The sequence below is a fragment of the Molothrus aeneus genome, chromosome 3 (genome assembly GCF_037042795.1).
Source record: "Molothrus aeneus isolate 106 chromosome 3, BPBGC_Maene_1.0, whole genome shotgun sequence".
Lineage (NCBI taxonomy): Eukaryota > Metazoa > Chordata > Aves > Passeriformes > Icteridae > Molothrus > Molothrus aeneus.
Window position 1 is genome coordinate 95,208,921 of NC_089648.1, and position 15,995 is coordinate 95,224,915.

Genomic DNA, 15,995 nt, shown 5'->3' on the forward strand with positions numbered 1-15,995 from the left:
AGGAAATCAAAGGAAGCACACAGATCTATTTAAAAGGGCTCAGAACAATCACAAAAGTCATAGTAGGGTCACTGAGGATATTATGCCTCTTCTCCTATTACAAGATTTAAAGGTACAATTCCCCAAGCCATATTTTCTTGAAAATTTTGCAGTTTGTAAAGAAAAGTGAGTTTCCTTTTAGACAACTGCCCAGCTATAATTCTCATAGGGAAAGTCCTATCTAAGGAAGTTTACCTTCTGATGAAGTCACTACTGCAAAACCAACTGAGACGAAAACAACAATGACCAAGAGACTAACACCATATCCAAAGCTAGCAGTGAGGGTTACTCAAGAAAATACTTTGCCAAGAAGCTGGGCTGTTCTAAAAGCCAAAATTATTCTAGCGTGAATTCTGATCCATTAAAATTACTTAACCTGCTATCACAAGTGATTTTGAGCTGCCTTACTAAAAGCTAGTGCTCTTCTCCACTTGCAGAAATGAAGTCCTAAGAGAATGAATCCTCATTAGAAAAATGTCTGCTCAGTAAGAATGAGCTAAGCAATCATATCAATTTTAATATTACACATCAAACATTTTAATCAGCAGCGCATCACTGCAGCAAAAGAGGTGAGTGAAATTCTGGGATGTATCCACAGGGGTGTTACTTGCTGAGGCAAAGATGTGATCATCCCACTCAACTCAGCACTTCCCAGGCTTCACCTGGAGTCTGTGTCCAGTTCTGGCTCCCACAATTCAGGACAGACACAGACTGCAGAGGGTCCAAAGGAGAGGCATGAAGATGGCCAAAGGGCTGCAGGACCTGCTCTATGAGGAAAGACTGAAGCAGGTCAGTCTTTTCTCCCTGGAGAAGGGAAGGCTCAGGAAGACTTCATCCCAGCATGCCAGTACTTAAAGGGCAGCTAGGAAGAGGACACAGCCTCTCTCTGCACATGGAGCCACACATGGAGCCACACTGGGAAGACAGGGGGCAGCAGGTACAAGTTTGTCACGATAAGAAAGAAATTTTTACTGTGAGATCAATTACTGGAACAACTCCACATGTGGCAGAGCTCCCATCACTGGAGGTTTGCAGGCTGTGTGCCCAGACAGGATGCTAGATAGATAGGATGCTAGATAATCTCTACACTCCCCTTCCCATGGACTCCTTGGACCAGAAGGTCATTTGAAGTCCCTTCCAACCTGGACTACTCTACGGTTCTATGATATACCGGGTTGATGTGACCTCTCTTTTAATACTAGCTGAAGTCTTCTATTGCAGGTGCTAATTAAAAGACAACTCTTCAAATGAAATATGCAGGTCTGCTCTCATTAACAAATATCTCATTTGCAGCTCAGTGGATTCCAAGTGCTACTAGCTTATTACACTGCTTTTCAATTTGTTATTTAAAAGATCTTTAAGCATTCCCTCCTCTAAAATTATGGGGTTTTAACATACATATTATAAACTTTGCCCTTTTTATATCTCACTGAAGAAGCAGAGCTGTTGAGCACCAATTATAATACTATTTTCATTGCACATTACATCTCAAGTTAGCCAATGTAATCTGAGTTCATTATTGTATCATAAAACAGCGTTACCAAGATACTTTTCAAATCATGACCAACAGAATACAGAAGCCTAGTAATCTCAAAACCACATATTGATTAAATTTTAGGTTTTAATTAGGTTGTTGGTCTGCTAAAGGAAAATAAAGGAGAATCAGCTTTCCATCAGATCTAAATTATTTTTTTTTAAACAGGCTCATTCTAAATTCGTTCTACGGTGTTAATTAAGATTTGCACGCCTATAGTAGCAATTACTTGGAATGAGATATGGACAACATACACATAACCCATGCAAAAATAGTACTTTGCAGTTAGCTCTACATCAGAGGGAAAAAACCACTGATGTGAATGTGAATTTTAAAACAGAGAAAACATTTACTGTTTTGTCACATTATTCATACCTTGAAACTAAAAAACCCCAAAACACTCTTCTACTAAGTGAGGTTTTTAGAATTGTATTTAAGAGACTCCTCCAATATATAATACAGTATATTAAGAGCCTCCTCCAATATAATGTAGAAATCATGTAGAAAATTAAGAGTAACCATTACATGTATAGAATACATGTACTACTACTCTTAATATCGATTCACTTGTTATCCGTTGATATCTTATTCACATTCAACTTATAGAAGATTTTCCTAACACAGAATTTCAAAAGGAAACAAAAATACTGCAATATTTTATTTTTCCATTTACATTTTAAGATTCAATCAAATGGAAAAAACACATTTAGAGCAACACTAGATAAATGAAAGACATATTTTATGAGAATGGCCTATACACAAGAGTATAGGCAGACAGTGTCAATTAAACTATTTTACTAGAAACTGCTTTATTTACAGGACAAACCCATAGTTACCTGCCAGTCAGAAAGCAAAAAGGTGGATTAGATAAAAATGAATGATAGTTGCAGTCAGTACAGAACACCGAAATGCCGACTATATTAAATTTTACAAGGTATTATTCAGCTGCAGTCTGACAGTTTACCATTCTTTTAACTAATATAGGAAATGCATGATATAATCTCTTTTACAGATACATGATTCAGATGACCTCAGCATTTTCATTAAAAAGTACACTTGTACTATAAACAATGAAATACTGCAATCCACAAGGCCTTTGAAGATCACTTTGATAATTTCCCCTTCCCACAGGATCTCATTACTCTCCTTAGCAAAACATAAGTACTGATATACCCACATGCCAATAGCATTTTCCATTATAGTTTTAAATTCCTGCGTGCAATCTTATGGTTTTCATATTAATCTTTCAGTAATCATAGAAAAAATAAAAGTATATCGATTAAAATATAAAATTACATATCTATGTTTGATTTAAAACCAAGCAATTATGTATTGCTTACCAAGTCCTAAGAGGTCAATAGTGGGTTCTGATGATTTTTTTGGACTTGCTTTAGCTTCTGATTGCTGATCCTCTTTCTTCTGTGGCTTGTACGGGAAAAAAAATAAACACAAATAACATGTCGGAAAAGATTCAGTGCTCAAAAAATTTTCATTAAAGACGCTCCTTCAGTGTCAGAAGTAAAAGTTCTTTTCCGTATTTGTTTATCATAATGAATTTGATTTGTAATGAAGTATGTGGCAGTTATGGTCAAAAGGGACATGGCACATGACTGTAAGAAAATATTGTTCACTGGTATGTACTAAATTTTTAAATAAATTTAAGTTTGAGAACAGTTTAAAATAAATTGAAGTCTTAAACTGAACCACTGCATATCATGAAATAGGCAAAAAGCTGTCTATAATTTATCAACTCATTTCAGCAACCAAACTATACGGTTCTGCAGCATAAAAAGTAAAAAAATGAAGTTTTTAAAAGCTTAAATTTACAAACTAGAAGCATACTAATGACATCAATTCGCCTTTCTGCAAAGAACATCTGCAGAACATTCAGAATTTTGATATGCTGAGCACTGATGCACACAACCTGAGTTCATGACCTTTTCCGTTATAAACCTGAATGCTAATAACAGCATTCTTTTCCTTCTGAAAAGGGAATTCCTAGTCTTCTCTTGCCCAAAGACTTCAAAATGTATGATGGTATTGATGTGAAATTTGATTATGAAAATTACATCATAAATCTGTTTATAGTTCTTACACCAGTATCAGGCTGATCCCCCGCATCCATCAAAATAACAGTTTCTAAAATGAAGATGAACTGGTTAATAGTAGTGACATGACAAATGCATTTCTTCATGTGCATTTAATGTGCCTTTCTCCATACTTATCACAAAAACCTGACGTGGACTGGTTGATCAATGAGTTCAGCCTTTAACCAGAAGAGATTACCCAGTAACAGTGGCAGGGCACTGTCAGGCTGGGCACTGGGCAGACACTGACAGAACCTGCTTCACTCACACCTTTATCACATACATAACGTGGTCACTGAGGCTCCTGAGGTTGCAGAAGTCATTGAATCCTAGTATTTTCATACTTTTAAGTTCAACACAATCGTATAAAGATCTGTTTTAGGTACTCCTTTACTTTCTTCCTCTCCTGCCAAATGGGGAAAAAGAGTAAGGGGCCTGGTGTTTGTAAAGAGCAGTGAGGAAACTCAGGAGTATTCAAAGGCAGCCCAAGTGAACAGAAGCCTGTTACACTACAGGCGCTCCTCTTGCATGAGCAAATCCCCACTGAAAACCTTCAGCAAAGAGCCCCAATTAACCAAACTCCATTCTTGCGCGTACCGCAAACAGATACACGTGGTCTGACCCCTGCTAATCTCTCAGACCCCTTGCTCCCTCTTGCCAAAAATCCTTTGTTTGACTTCACATATCTTTCTCAAGATCCAGCTGTTTGGGAAATAGCCTGATGAAAAAACAGTCCACCAATTCCCTGATTCTATTGTGTATTGTAACTTTCAACACCGTGTTTACAATCTGGAGCATAGCACTCCGATTCCAAACATAAAAAAGTATCATTTTTGAAAGTAAGCCATGACAGCATATCAAGGATTTTTTAAAAGTGACAATTCAAAATGAAGTTTTCTAAAACTGACCATATCTCAGCAAATATGCCATGAACCAATAAAATTATTATTATAAACACTAACCAGAATTAACAGTCAGTACTTCAGAACAGAATGTGCCATAAAACCTTGAACATTTGAGTTTTCTCCATCTCTGTAAGAAACACTATAGGTCACAGAAGCTGTAAAAAGAAGCATTTCTTACATGCTCCTTTATTTCATGAAACTGGCTTTTTTCCCTTTTGTTTAAATAGCTTTAAAATTATGAATATAGAATGATTTCTTTCAACAGAAAAGAAAAACCATTAGAATTATATTAAATGTGCAAATCTTCATTACACTGTATTAGATTTCTGATAACTACCTAAAACCACAAGTTTGAAATAATTTAAAGCTTGACAAGTTAGTTTTGAATGCAAACTTTTCACAGAAGTCAAACACTTGTGCATACATTAATAACAACTAAAGAGAAAGAGTTCAAATAGCACTTTCTTTTATTTGGTACTTACTACTGTGGCAATTTAATCTCAATTTCTAAACTAAAATTTTAAAAATATGGGAGGAATAATCTGCTTAGGTCCTCTGCTTTGTCAAATAAATGTTTTCAGTACATATTAACTGCATATTTCTGTTTCATCACTCTCTAAATAAAAAAGGCAATGAAGATACAAGGTATAAAAATATGAATTTCTAAAAAAAAATATGATCTCTTAAAATGCCCTTTTTCAATATCGTAACTATATTCCTTGATTTAAAAGTTTTTGTCCCATTTTGCTCCCTTACCAGTATGTAAACTACTAGATTTTAAGGTTACTTCATAGTTAATTACTTTAAGAAAAGCTGCAAAAATTATTTTCAAGTTCATCAGTATATCAAATATTTCTAGCCATTAATTCTGCATTTGTTTCCTTGGTGAAGATTTTCTCCTTAAAGCACTATTCAACATCTTTGCAGCTGTACGGTTTTCACCAACATTCTAACCTTCAGTCTGAAAAATGAAAAAACACATTAGTCACCTAACATTTACCAATAATTCATCTGTGTAACAGCAGACATACAAAGCAATACTCAGCAGCTATCTGGAACATAAGATCTTCCTCTTTAACTATACCTGCAAGATTATTTTGTTCCTCCATTCTCTCACCATAACAAGCACCATTTCCTGGAATTTCCTATCCTCCTGTCTGAGATTTCAATCAATTCTGTAATTTCGTGTGCCTTTATTTCTGTTTAAGATGCTTCATGGCACATAGGATGGCTCCTGTGCAAATTCAGAAGACGTTTGGTGCTTAAGGTCTGCCATGATTCACAGACAGGGACTTCTCTGAGTCACCTGCACTTAGGCATAAACTAGGTAAGGCACCAGTGGGATGAGGTAGAACAAGAAACTTGCACACACACAATTACTTTTAAGAATACCTAAATGACCCTCACTACCACGCTGCTTTTGAGAGTCTTGTTCTCTGCTCAGTCCCATGGATTCTGCACTGTGGTCCACCTGAGGTAGATATAACAAAAAGCAATGGCTTACTTCAGTGCTCTCTAGCAGAGATCATGCCATGTTTCTGGGCTGAGGAGAGAACCTCAAGGTCTCTTTCAGCCCATATAATTCTGGCATAAACAAGGTATTGAAACTCTGGACTAGAACAAAAATGAAGCCACACTGGAGTCACTAGAAAATTTTACTACAAATCATAAAGAGAAATGTGATGTTTAATTTCTTTTTAGCAGTTTTGCCCCAATAGGAGTCATTCATGACTAAGCTTTATGTAGAGAGTGACCTTTCAAGATGTTAAGTACTGCACTCAGTGAGCACAGAAGTGTGTAATAGGAAAAAAACCTGCATAACGAGGCAGTGACATTTCTTAAACTTACTGTTTAATTTAGTGTTGTGTTCTATCTAAAAACACCACATTTTGTAGACTTGCAAGGTAGCATGACAAATGCTTGGGAGTCTTGCTGCACTAACATTCCTCTCAGTTTCTATTACTAGTCTCCTTGAATCCCACAGCAATTATTTTTAAGTATTGACACCAGTACTAGATAACCTATTCCATGTTATGCCATTTGGAATAAGACAACATTAAAAATAGGAGACTAAGCAGAATTAAGTAAACTAAAAATAGCATTAAGAATCTGATATGAAAAAGGCAAGTAGAAGGAACAGGTACACAATTTTGTGTATTTATTTTCAAGTGGAGCCTTCAAGGTTACTGGGGCTACTATTTTTTATGACATCCAAGATTGTCTTAGTAATATATGTGGGTTTAGTGAATGAAGTACATGGTTATAGCAATTTCTAGATATATTTACTTCAGGTCTTGTATTAACAGCTTCTCATTCAAAATCATTTTTATGCTGCTAGTATATTCTTCTGAAATACTGTCCTTGCAAACTGCAGAACATCAACACATCTTTGATATGCAGGTCTTACATAGCCATTTTTCACAGCTGTCACTAATGGCCACTACATTACCCTTCAGGGTTCTTCTCATGTTGGAGACCTACTGAAAGTAAGCAATGTCCACTGCCTTCAATTATTCTGAGATAATTGAAAACAGTTTGTTTGCAAATATCACTGAAAGAAACCGAAGCCAGAACAAGCTTCCAGGGAGTTGATTCTTTTACGTCCTCCACATGATCAGCATGACTTGGAATTTTTTACCTAAAGAACTTGAGTCCTTGTTATGAAAAGAGCCACAAAACCTAAATTAAATTACCCCTCAATCAGCAGATATTAGATATTTTGGCCAAATTAAGGAGGCAAATAAAGAATTAACCTTGCAACCTCTTACAAGTATTTTCACCTATTAAGCATGTGTTTTCAGCACAGGAGCAGGGACACACTCATTACTCAGATCCAGTATGGACACTACAATTTTTTGCAATCCTGTAGATGACAGGTAACTGGGATACAATAATCTTTCATTGTTTTATTTTCCAATGCAGTCCTTTTAACCTTCCACTCTTATGCTCTTCTGCCAGTCCTTTCTTCAGGGGCAAGAAGCAAGACCCAGGGAATAACTGGTTGCTCAGTCTCACCTCAATACTTAGGAAGGTAATGGAACAACTAACCTGGAAACCAATTCCAGGCACATAAAGGACAAGAATGTTAATGGAAGAAATCAGCATGGCTTCATCAAGAGGAAGCCATGCTTGACCAAACCAACACTTTTAACAGTGTCGTGACTGGCTTGGCAGACAAGGGTGGAGCATCACAGGGTGTCTTCCTTTACTTCAATAAGGTTTTTTGATGGCACTGATAACTGATAAAGGTGCCATCAAGGAAACAATTCCCTCTTCAAGCTCCTGCTGTCATTTAATTCTTAGTATCCAGGGATGAATGACTCCCAGTTTTATATCCAAATCAAGTGATGCCTTAATCCTGTCTGCTGTACATCTACAAAACAATAATGTTAAAGTATGGTGCTAATACCACATCTGTAAGTAGTCCTCAGACAACAAGACTGATCATCTTTCAGTATCTAAAAAGCAAATATTTAAAAATATTTGTGAACTCCTCATAACTCTACCTCTACCAAAATGAACAACTGAGAAATTATGTCTACATGTAAGAAGCAGCATCTCTTTCCTAACTTAATTAAAATGGAAATGCAGAAATGAGTATTTGGACCTTCATCTAACTTCCCCCACACTGTCACTGTAAATCAACTGGCTTGAAATTAGTGGATAGAAATTTATATGCTGGTAATCTCCATACACCTCCACAGTGTACCTTGGCCAACTACAATGTTCTGTGATGAGAAACCATCACAAACAAAATCCAAAAGCAGGCAACAGTGAAGAAGACCAGGTCACCTCTAACTGATCTGATTTTAACCAAGTGCACAAGCCTACTTTAATCTCACACTGAGATGATGCCTTCATGAGTGGAAGCTGCACCAGGCAGGCTTCTCGTAATTCATAGAGATACTGTCTGTGATTTAATTCATCTTGCTCATTTCCCTACCATTAGAGAATGGCAGAGTTAGTCACCTATCAATCTTGTTGATTTATCCAACATCAGCTCTAAGACTTTAAGGTAATTTCCAGTCTATCAGGTTTCCATGCAAAAGCTATGAAAATCTGCACCAAAGTTTGGATGTTTATTCTGCTGCAGTTCTGGCTTCGCCCTTAAAGATGAAAAGAACACCATTGTCAAAAACTTCCCAATTTACACGGAATGAGAAAGTTTTCCATTCCATCATGAAAGAGCATCTTTTAACTCAGCAACCTGCATTTAATATTGCATTACTGTGCCTCCTTTATTCTTTATTTATTAATTTTGTGCAACAACAGAAGTTATATGAGGTTTAATTTTGAAAAAAATGGGTAAGAACACCAGGTTAGGCCAGCACAAAAAAACCAAAAAAAACCCCAAAAACAAACAAACAAAAAAACCCCACAAAACCAAAAACAAGCAAACAAAAAAAAAAGAAGAAAAAGAAGGTCTCTGAAAGATCTCAAATTAAAAAAGAAAGCTCCATTTTACAGAAATCAATATTGGCCTTTATTGAGCTCTCACAATGTATTGCCCTCAATATACTACTAGTTACACCATTCTAGTTCAATCTAATTTATGGGAAATACTTTTCTTGAGTTAAATGAAACCAAATAAATCAGCAAGTAACAGCGTTAACTACTCTCTTCACACCTTAAGTTTTAAAGTTGATTTTACAGACTTGTTTCTTTCTCTTATATGTTGCTCTAAAGCAAATTATTAGTGATTAAAGATGTTTCTTTGACAAGGACAAGGGAACTGATAGGCACTTTATGCTGTATGTTTTTCAAACTAATTGCCTTTATGGCTCTGGCTGGGATGGAGTTCATATTCTTCACAGCAGTCGATACAATGCCATAGTTTGGATTTGTGGCTACAACACTGTTGATAACACACTGGTATTTTGGCTATTGCTGAGTGGTGATAACTGTATCATTTTAGTTCTGCTAGCTTTGCACAATCATATTTCTTGTTTGGCTAATTTAAGCAAGCCAACCTCCAAGCACCCCCTTAAGTACATTCAAGGACTACTCACACACACAGACATACACTTCAGAGTCAGCAGTACTTTCCTATTGGGAGATTTTCTTCACAACTACCTTCTGTTCCCTTTTTCTGGCACTCTATAGAATTTGTCAAATAGATGCATGAAGCACATGAGTCAAGTGAATCAACCTATACACAAACCTCATCCAGCAATCTACAGTGAATTCCCAAATTCAGTTCTCCCATTAAAGCTCAGTGTACACAAGCCTCAAAGATCTGAATCTGAGTATTACAGTTTTGCTGTTGACTCATCCAATGGTAAACTCCAAGTCCCTGAAATGGACAACAATGCTTTCTCACAAAAACTTGAACTGCAAGTCTGGAGGAGATGGGATTGTGAAGAAAACTGAGTAACACCTGAAGCATGTCACGTACAGTAGGAAGTCCAGTGTGTCAGTAGGGCATTTCATCAAATTTTCTTCAGCCAGCTATTTTTGGAGATAACCATTAAATGAGTGATTCATTCTGCCTCAGAAAAAAAAGAAAAAAAAAAAAAAGAAAGCATTGCCAAGTCAATTTTCCTCCTTCCTCTGTACAGAGATTATAGTACAGCACACAGGATGTTGCCTATGGGGGATATGGTAATATATGGGCAAGAGGAAAAGGAGGGTCAGTACCACCATGACTGACTGTCACACACCTATTAAATTCACATACATAACACGATGCTATGAGGTCTATGGCTCCTGCAACCACAGCTCCCTTACTGCAAAACAAGCTTGTCCTTTCCCAATTTTCAGCACCATGCCCAAACACATCTGGCTGTTAGGTGCACAAGATGGGCAGGGAAAGGCAAGAGGCAAGTAGAAAGCTTTACACCTGCTTGCTTGGTTGACAGAACAGATGACATATGTGAGGTCTTATGATAAGTGCTACTTTTTTTATGATGAAACAGTAAGAATATTCAGATCTAGCATCCAATACATTGCTCTGCAGTCAAACCCACTGCTTTTTAAAAATTACTATTGTAGTAAAATGGGAAAATAATACAAGTTTGATAAATAAGTAAGGACACTGGTATCCTTTCAGAACATTGCTTACTATGATCATACATTCTAGGGCCTATGGTCTAAATCTATGGGCTACTCTTCTGCACATCCCTGTTGCCCAGAATACTCTCCTCTGACAGGCAGCTGAGGGCATTTTGCACTGGAACTGACAGCTGTGAACAAATCTTTTTGGTAAGGCCTGGTTCAGAAGTGCCAGCACACAGTGAAAATACTGTGATTATGTTTTTTATAACCACAAGAATCAAGTTTCCATTTTTTGCTTCTGTAACCTTATGCAAGTTATCATCACATGTACAGATTTTAAGGGTTTAACAGCTCTAAAATATATGACATTCAGTAAAAAATGGAAATCACACCAAATACTTTAAAAACAAGCAGGATTTTGTCAAATTCACTACTGCAAGATGATAATGTAAATAATTTAGCAGATTTCAACACCAGCATTTAGGACTATCATTCACCTTATTCTCATTTACACGGTGTGAGACAATTTAAAGAGGTAGCATACATAGTGCAGGACAAAAGCCACATGATTAATACCTCTGAAGTAGAAAAACACTATAGTCAGAGCAGTCATAAGTTACTAATCTAAAAATCTCTCCTATTCTCAAGCAAGATATCAGTCACTGTCAAAAATCTGATTCATCAGCTGTCCAGTCCACTTATCTGCTCCCATTCTTCTTCACATTTTTTTCCCCAATTTTCCACTTTAATGAAAAATTCATATGGATCTAGAACTCAGTCTTTTTAAAATGCATCTGAATACCACTGTATTTCTAACTCATATTCCCTACCTTAACTACAAGAAGCCTTATGAAAGCTGAAGATACATCAAATAATTTTGTAAAGAGCACTTGTAACTTACTTGAAAGTAATTTCCAGTTGACTCACGAGATCTCATATACACCTCTACGGTTATTGAAAAAAAGCTCTCCTTTGCTCTTAATACATAGGAATTGTATGCCCTGTGCATAAAGCAATTGGATTCCTTCACTCTTCATTACCTGCTTGCAATAAAACTTGCAGGAGAGCATAAACATTTGAGAATTGCCATATGAGAAAATAATGTTAGTAATTTGCTATATCTTGCAATAGGTTTGTACATACGGTTTTTCCTGACACTTGTGCTCTGAAAAGTTTACTCTGTATCCATTTACAGCATTACTCATGCAGGCACATCCTAGAATTTTTAAAAAATATTTTTATAGCTTTCATACCTGACCTGAAAATAAATAAAAATTAGTATTTTCATGGTATTTTATTTAAGTGGCATTAAAGATGAAATGTGTTATTTTGTTTATCCTCCTATAAAACACCAGCACTTGTTTTTTCAGACTTGCAACTAAAGATGCAGGAATTTAGAAATCAGACTAACTTTTCAGAACTGAGGATACTTTTAGCAAGTGATGAACTCCTATGTTGTCTAACTAGCAAAAAAGCCAGAAAACAGATGCACTATATTGAAACACAAGTAAAACTAGGTTGGTGTCATTGTGAAGTTGCATAGACTACTCTGCAATCAAACTATGATGCATTTCTAATCAAGAGAAAAGCCTGCATGTCAACAACAACAAAAAAGCCACCATTGTTATTTATCAAACTAGAATTATCTTGAAACAAAGAGCCAAGCCAAGGGGAAAATGTAAATTGATTATTTAAGAGTCTATTGTGATTATTTCAGTTAATCACTCACAGACACTGAACTACTCACACTCACCTGGATAAGCCTATTTAAGGCATTCACACTAAGCAAACAAAAAAACCCAAATCGCCTTTTGATGTTGCTAAATATGATTCTGTACACATGAAGGTCCTTCAGTCAAAATACATACCCAAAGGAAAAATTTTTAAAGTTGTTCTTGATCTACATCTTCACTTTAAAAACCTGAGTATGTGGATTTTCATTAGATTTTCACAGTTAGAGCAAGATACTTGAGCAACATTATATAAAATGTATTATATATCTTTAGTAATTTGAATTAAAAACTTCATGGCAGAAATAACAGACCTTGCGCCATAATCTTATTCCATTAATATGATTTCAGCTGGGTCTAGGCTAATACACTAATCATTTCTGTGAAAATGGATTAAGACTATTCCTTTGTTCTTACTTATTGAACAAGCAGTACTAAGATTGTATTTTAACTGAATTTAGAATGTTAGCTCAGATCTCATTTACTTTAGTCAATATATTCCAAGAAGGCTTAAAACCTTTTATGTCTTGTACTTAACTGAATTGGTTTAGCTCCTTTTAATGCATCAGACAATCTTAGAGGCCCTTTTACCTTGCTCAAAACAACATATGAACCGTGTAGAAGTACAATTTCCTACAATTAAGTTGGCTTTCTTTTTATACTTACTGCTGAGACTACAGAAAAGTATCAGAGATAAATCCTTATTCTTATATTCATGCATTAAATGTATATAGCAACAACCACCTTTGAAACAATAGTTCTATGCATTCAAATATATTAGGTTCTTAAAGTAGAAAAGTTAAGAATAGGGTCTGAAAAAAAGAGGAAAAGCTCTTTTTCCTAAGTCTGATACTCGAAAAAAGCATCAAAAGATAGCAAGATGATTCCTAGGTAATGGTCACAAGATGTAGCAACTTGAAGCTGAGCTAGGGGTGGCAAGACTGCAGAACAGGAGAGGCACACAGTCTGAGTGCAGAGGTATTCAAGTTTTCCAGAGATTCTGGGGGCAAAGACTTGAGCAGAGTTTCCTGCAGCTGTAAATCTTTGAAATTACTGCATCTGAGCCCAAAAGCAAGGACCTGCTTACAAGAATACAAAAGGCAGAGAAATAGCTGTTTATCAACCCTTTTCCTATTTGGTATTATCTTGTCATGGAACTTGATTTAGATAAAATGGAAGAAATGCTTTTAATCCAATAAAACCTGGGGTTTGTATCTTATAGAAGAAATCACTATGAATCAGAAAACCTCAAAAGATCCATCTTACAGCTAATCCAGTGTCCTGTTATGAGATCTATAATCCGGATTAGGGTCAAAGTGTTTTAATGCATCTCAGTTTGCAAGCTGTGAAATGCAATAAACAGGGTTTGTAATTTTGTAAGCTATTTTAAATACACCTTCATTTTTCAAATCACATATTATGGTTATATGAACTCAGCTTATACATTTCTACTTGATTTCTATTGTGCTCATTAGCCTCAGCAAGATTACAATATTGCAGCTATATCAATTCCAGTTACTCATTAAACTATTTTCTTTTATAACTTTCCTTTCAAAAACCTTTCGAGTAATACCTAATACAACATCATTGTACCCAATCAGAACTAAAGGGCATTTATTTGTAATTCCTTCTTCATATATTTCCAGACAAGAATGAGCTATTTCAGGCATGGCAACTGATTGAGCTCACAGTAAAAAAAAAAAATCAAAGAAATGCTTTCCATCCCTATTCATGAAGGTATGCTTCTCAATATTTTTGTTAATTATAACAGAAGTGTTCTTTTTGCTGAAAAATGCTTTTTACCTGAAACTTCATTCAATATCAAGACCCTACACCCTTAACCAGCAATCAGCTCTACCTTAGAACTTTCCAGGTGCTTGTATCTTACTCACTGGTTAGTCCAGCATGAAATGTGCTACCTGTCAGCACACATCAGGTGTGACCAGAGTATGTTTGTCTCTGGCAGCTTGTGTTAGACATGCTGCCTTTGCAAAGAGTTGGCTTCTAGATAATGGTCTCTGCAGGTGCTGACCCTCAAATACCTCAGGCCTGCAGTCTCTTTTCAGTGGCCAGCAGAAGCCTCTTACACCACTTTCCTGGTACCTGAACTTGAAGTTTGCAAGTGTTCACACACAGGCACAGGAGAGACAATGCACTCATGCTCCATAGTTGCAAATAGCACTTGGCAAGAATACAGAATAGCCTGCAGAGATCAAGTGAAGGCTCAGACAATCCTACTGCCCAGCAACCTGCCCAACCACCAGCAGGTATGCAACAGTCCCTTTTTATTCACTCCTCCCCTGCTTCCTCAAGCTTGCTACACCCCAATCTGCCTTGGTTTTTGTATTCCCCTGGTTTGGTCTGTGTCACCTAAACATCCCATAATAAGTTGTGAACAATATTCTGTCCCATCCCCAAGCACTTTTCCCTCTGCATGCCGCATCCTATACCCTATTATGCAATCACCCCTTACTTGCCTGGTATTCCTGGGAAAGAATCTTTTTCCTTGGCCCACCTCACTACTTTCCTTTGATGTACTAGAAGCAGATCACTGGCTCTCTTTTTACTGATTAGATTACTCCACTTCACCCTCTGCTGTTGTTCATCTGATTCTTAGACAGTCTTTATGTTTTAGTCAGTCTTACAACATCACACTGAATAGTGTTTCATAGAAACAACCTCTGAGTTAGGACATTTTACTCAGAGTGTTGGACTCATATTCTGAATCAGCTTGTTGCTTTCTTGAACTACTTGAGAAGTTATGAGAGAGCTGACGAGTACTTTATCATCCTCACGTACATATACATAATTGTGTTTCACAAATTCAGAACTTAGTGAGAGGGAGAAATGTTTAATAAATACTTATGCATCATTAGCTACATTAATTTCTTCTGGCAGTCAGGGTATTTTTCCTCAATTCTGCTCTCATTTCAAAGTTAATCACTTTGAAACAATTACTTTAAAAGCTAAGTAATTTTAACTGATCATATGCAATACCAAAATGCATTTCTCTTTACTTGGGCAAGCACCATTTTCTTTGTCTTCATTCTCCATACCATCATAATCTTTAACATGAACTATCAATAAGCACTGCAGCCTCCATCTCAACTGGAAATAAGTCAAGCTTCTTCCTGCTTCTAATTCTCCAGTTTAAATAAATGTGAACCTATATGACATTTCTGTATATTCTGAAATGGCACATTTAAACCATCCTTACAAAATGTAAAAGCCTTTTACAGCTTTTATCTTCACAGCTTCAAAGATGCCCAAGTTTTTAAACTGGCCCTTCAGAGTGATATTACAAGGCCTCTGATTTGTTTGCTCCATCATCCATTTCTACATTTATGCTAAGATTCAGCCCAACCTGTTTCATTTAAACAAAAATAATCCATTTTTGAACCAAAGAAAAAGATACACTGATATCTACTTACAGTGTAAACTGAGGGTTCAATAGGTAAGATAAAAAAATCTGTATTTTCTCTTGAACACAAGTCACCCTTGTTACTACTCTGTGTAATATACACTTTCTGCCTAGCACACAAGGCTGCAGTACCTTACTCTGACATGAAGTACAATATTCTCAAGTTGAGAGACAATACTTGCTGAGCAGAGAGGCAGGACAGATTTGTTTTACAACAGTTCAGTGGCATGCCTGGGGATAACCTCAGAACTGCCCAATTTTCTTCTAACTTCAGGTACCTATTTC

The 15,995-nt window shown here is 36.3% G+C and overlaps 1 protein-coding gene across 2 annotated transcripts in view; it reads right to left on the bottom strand.

Moving 5' to 3' along the window:
- The window catches only part of SMAP1 (small ArfGAP 1), an 87,428-nt gene that overhangs the window by 19,209 nt on the left and 52,224 nt on the right, over positions 1 to 15,995 (bottom strand). The window contains exon 7 of one of the 2 annotated variants that reach the window (XM_066547450.1): positions 2,914 to 2,992. In XM_066547450.1, coding sequence (XP_066403547.1) covers positions 2,914 to 2,992 — 79 coding nt within the window. Of the gene's footprint in view, positions 1 to 2,913; positions 2,999 to 15,995 lie in introns of both variants that reach the window. The other variant, XM_066547449.1, reaches the window with a different exon arrangement.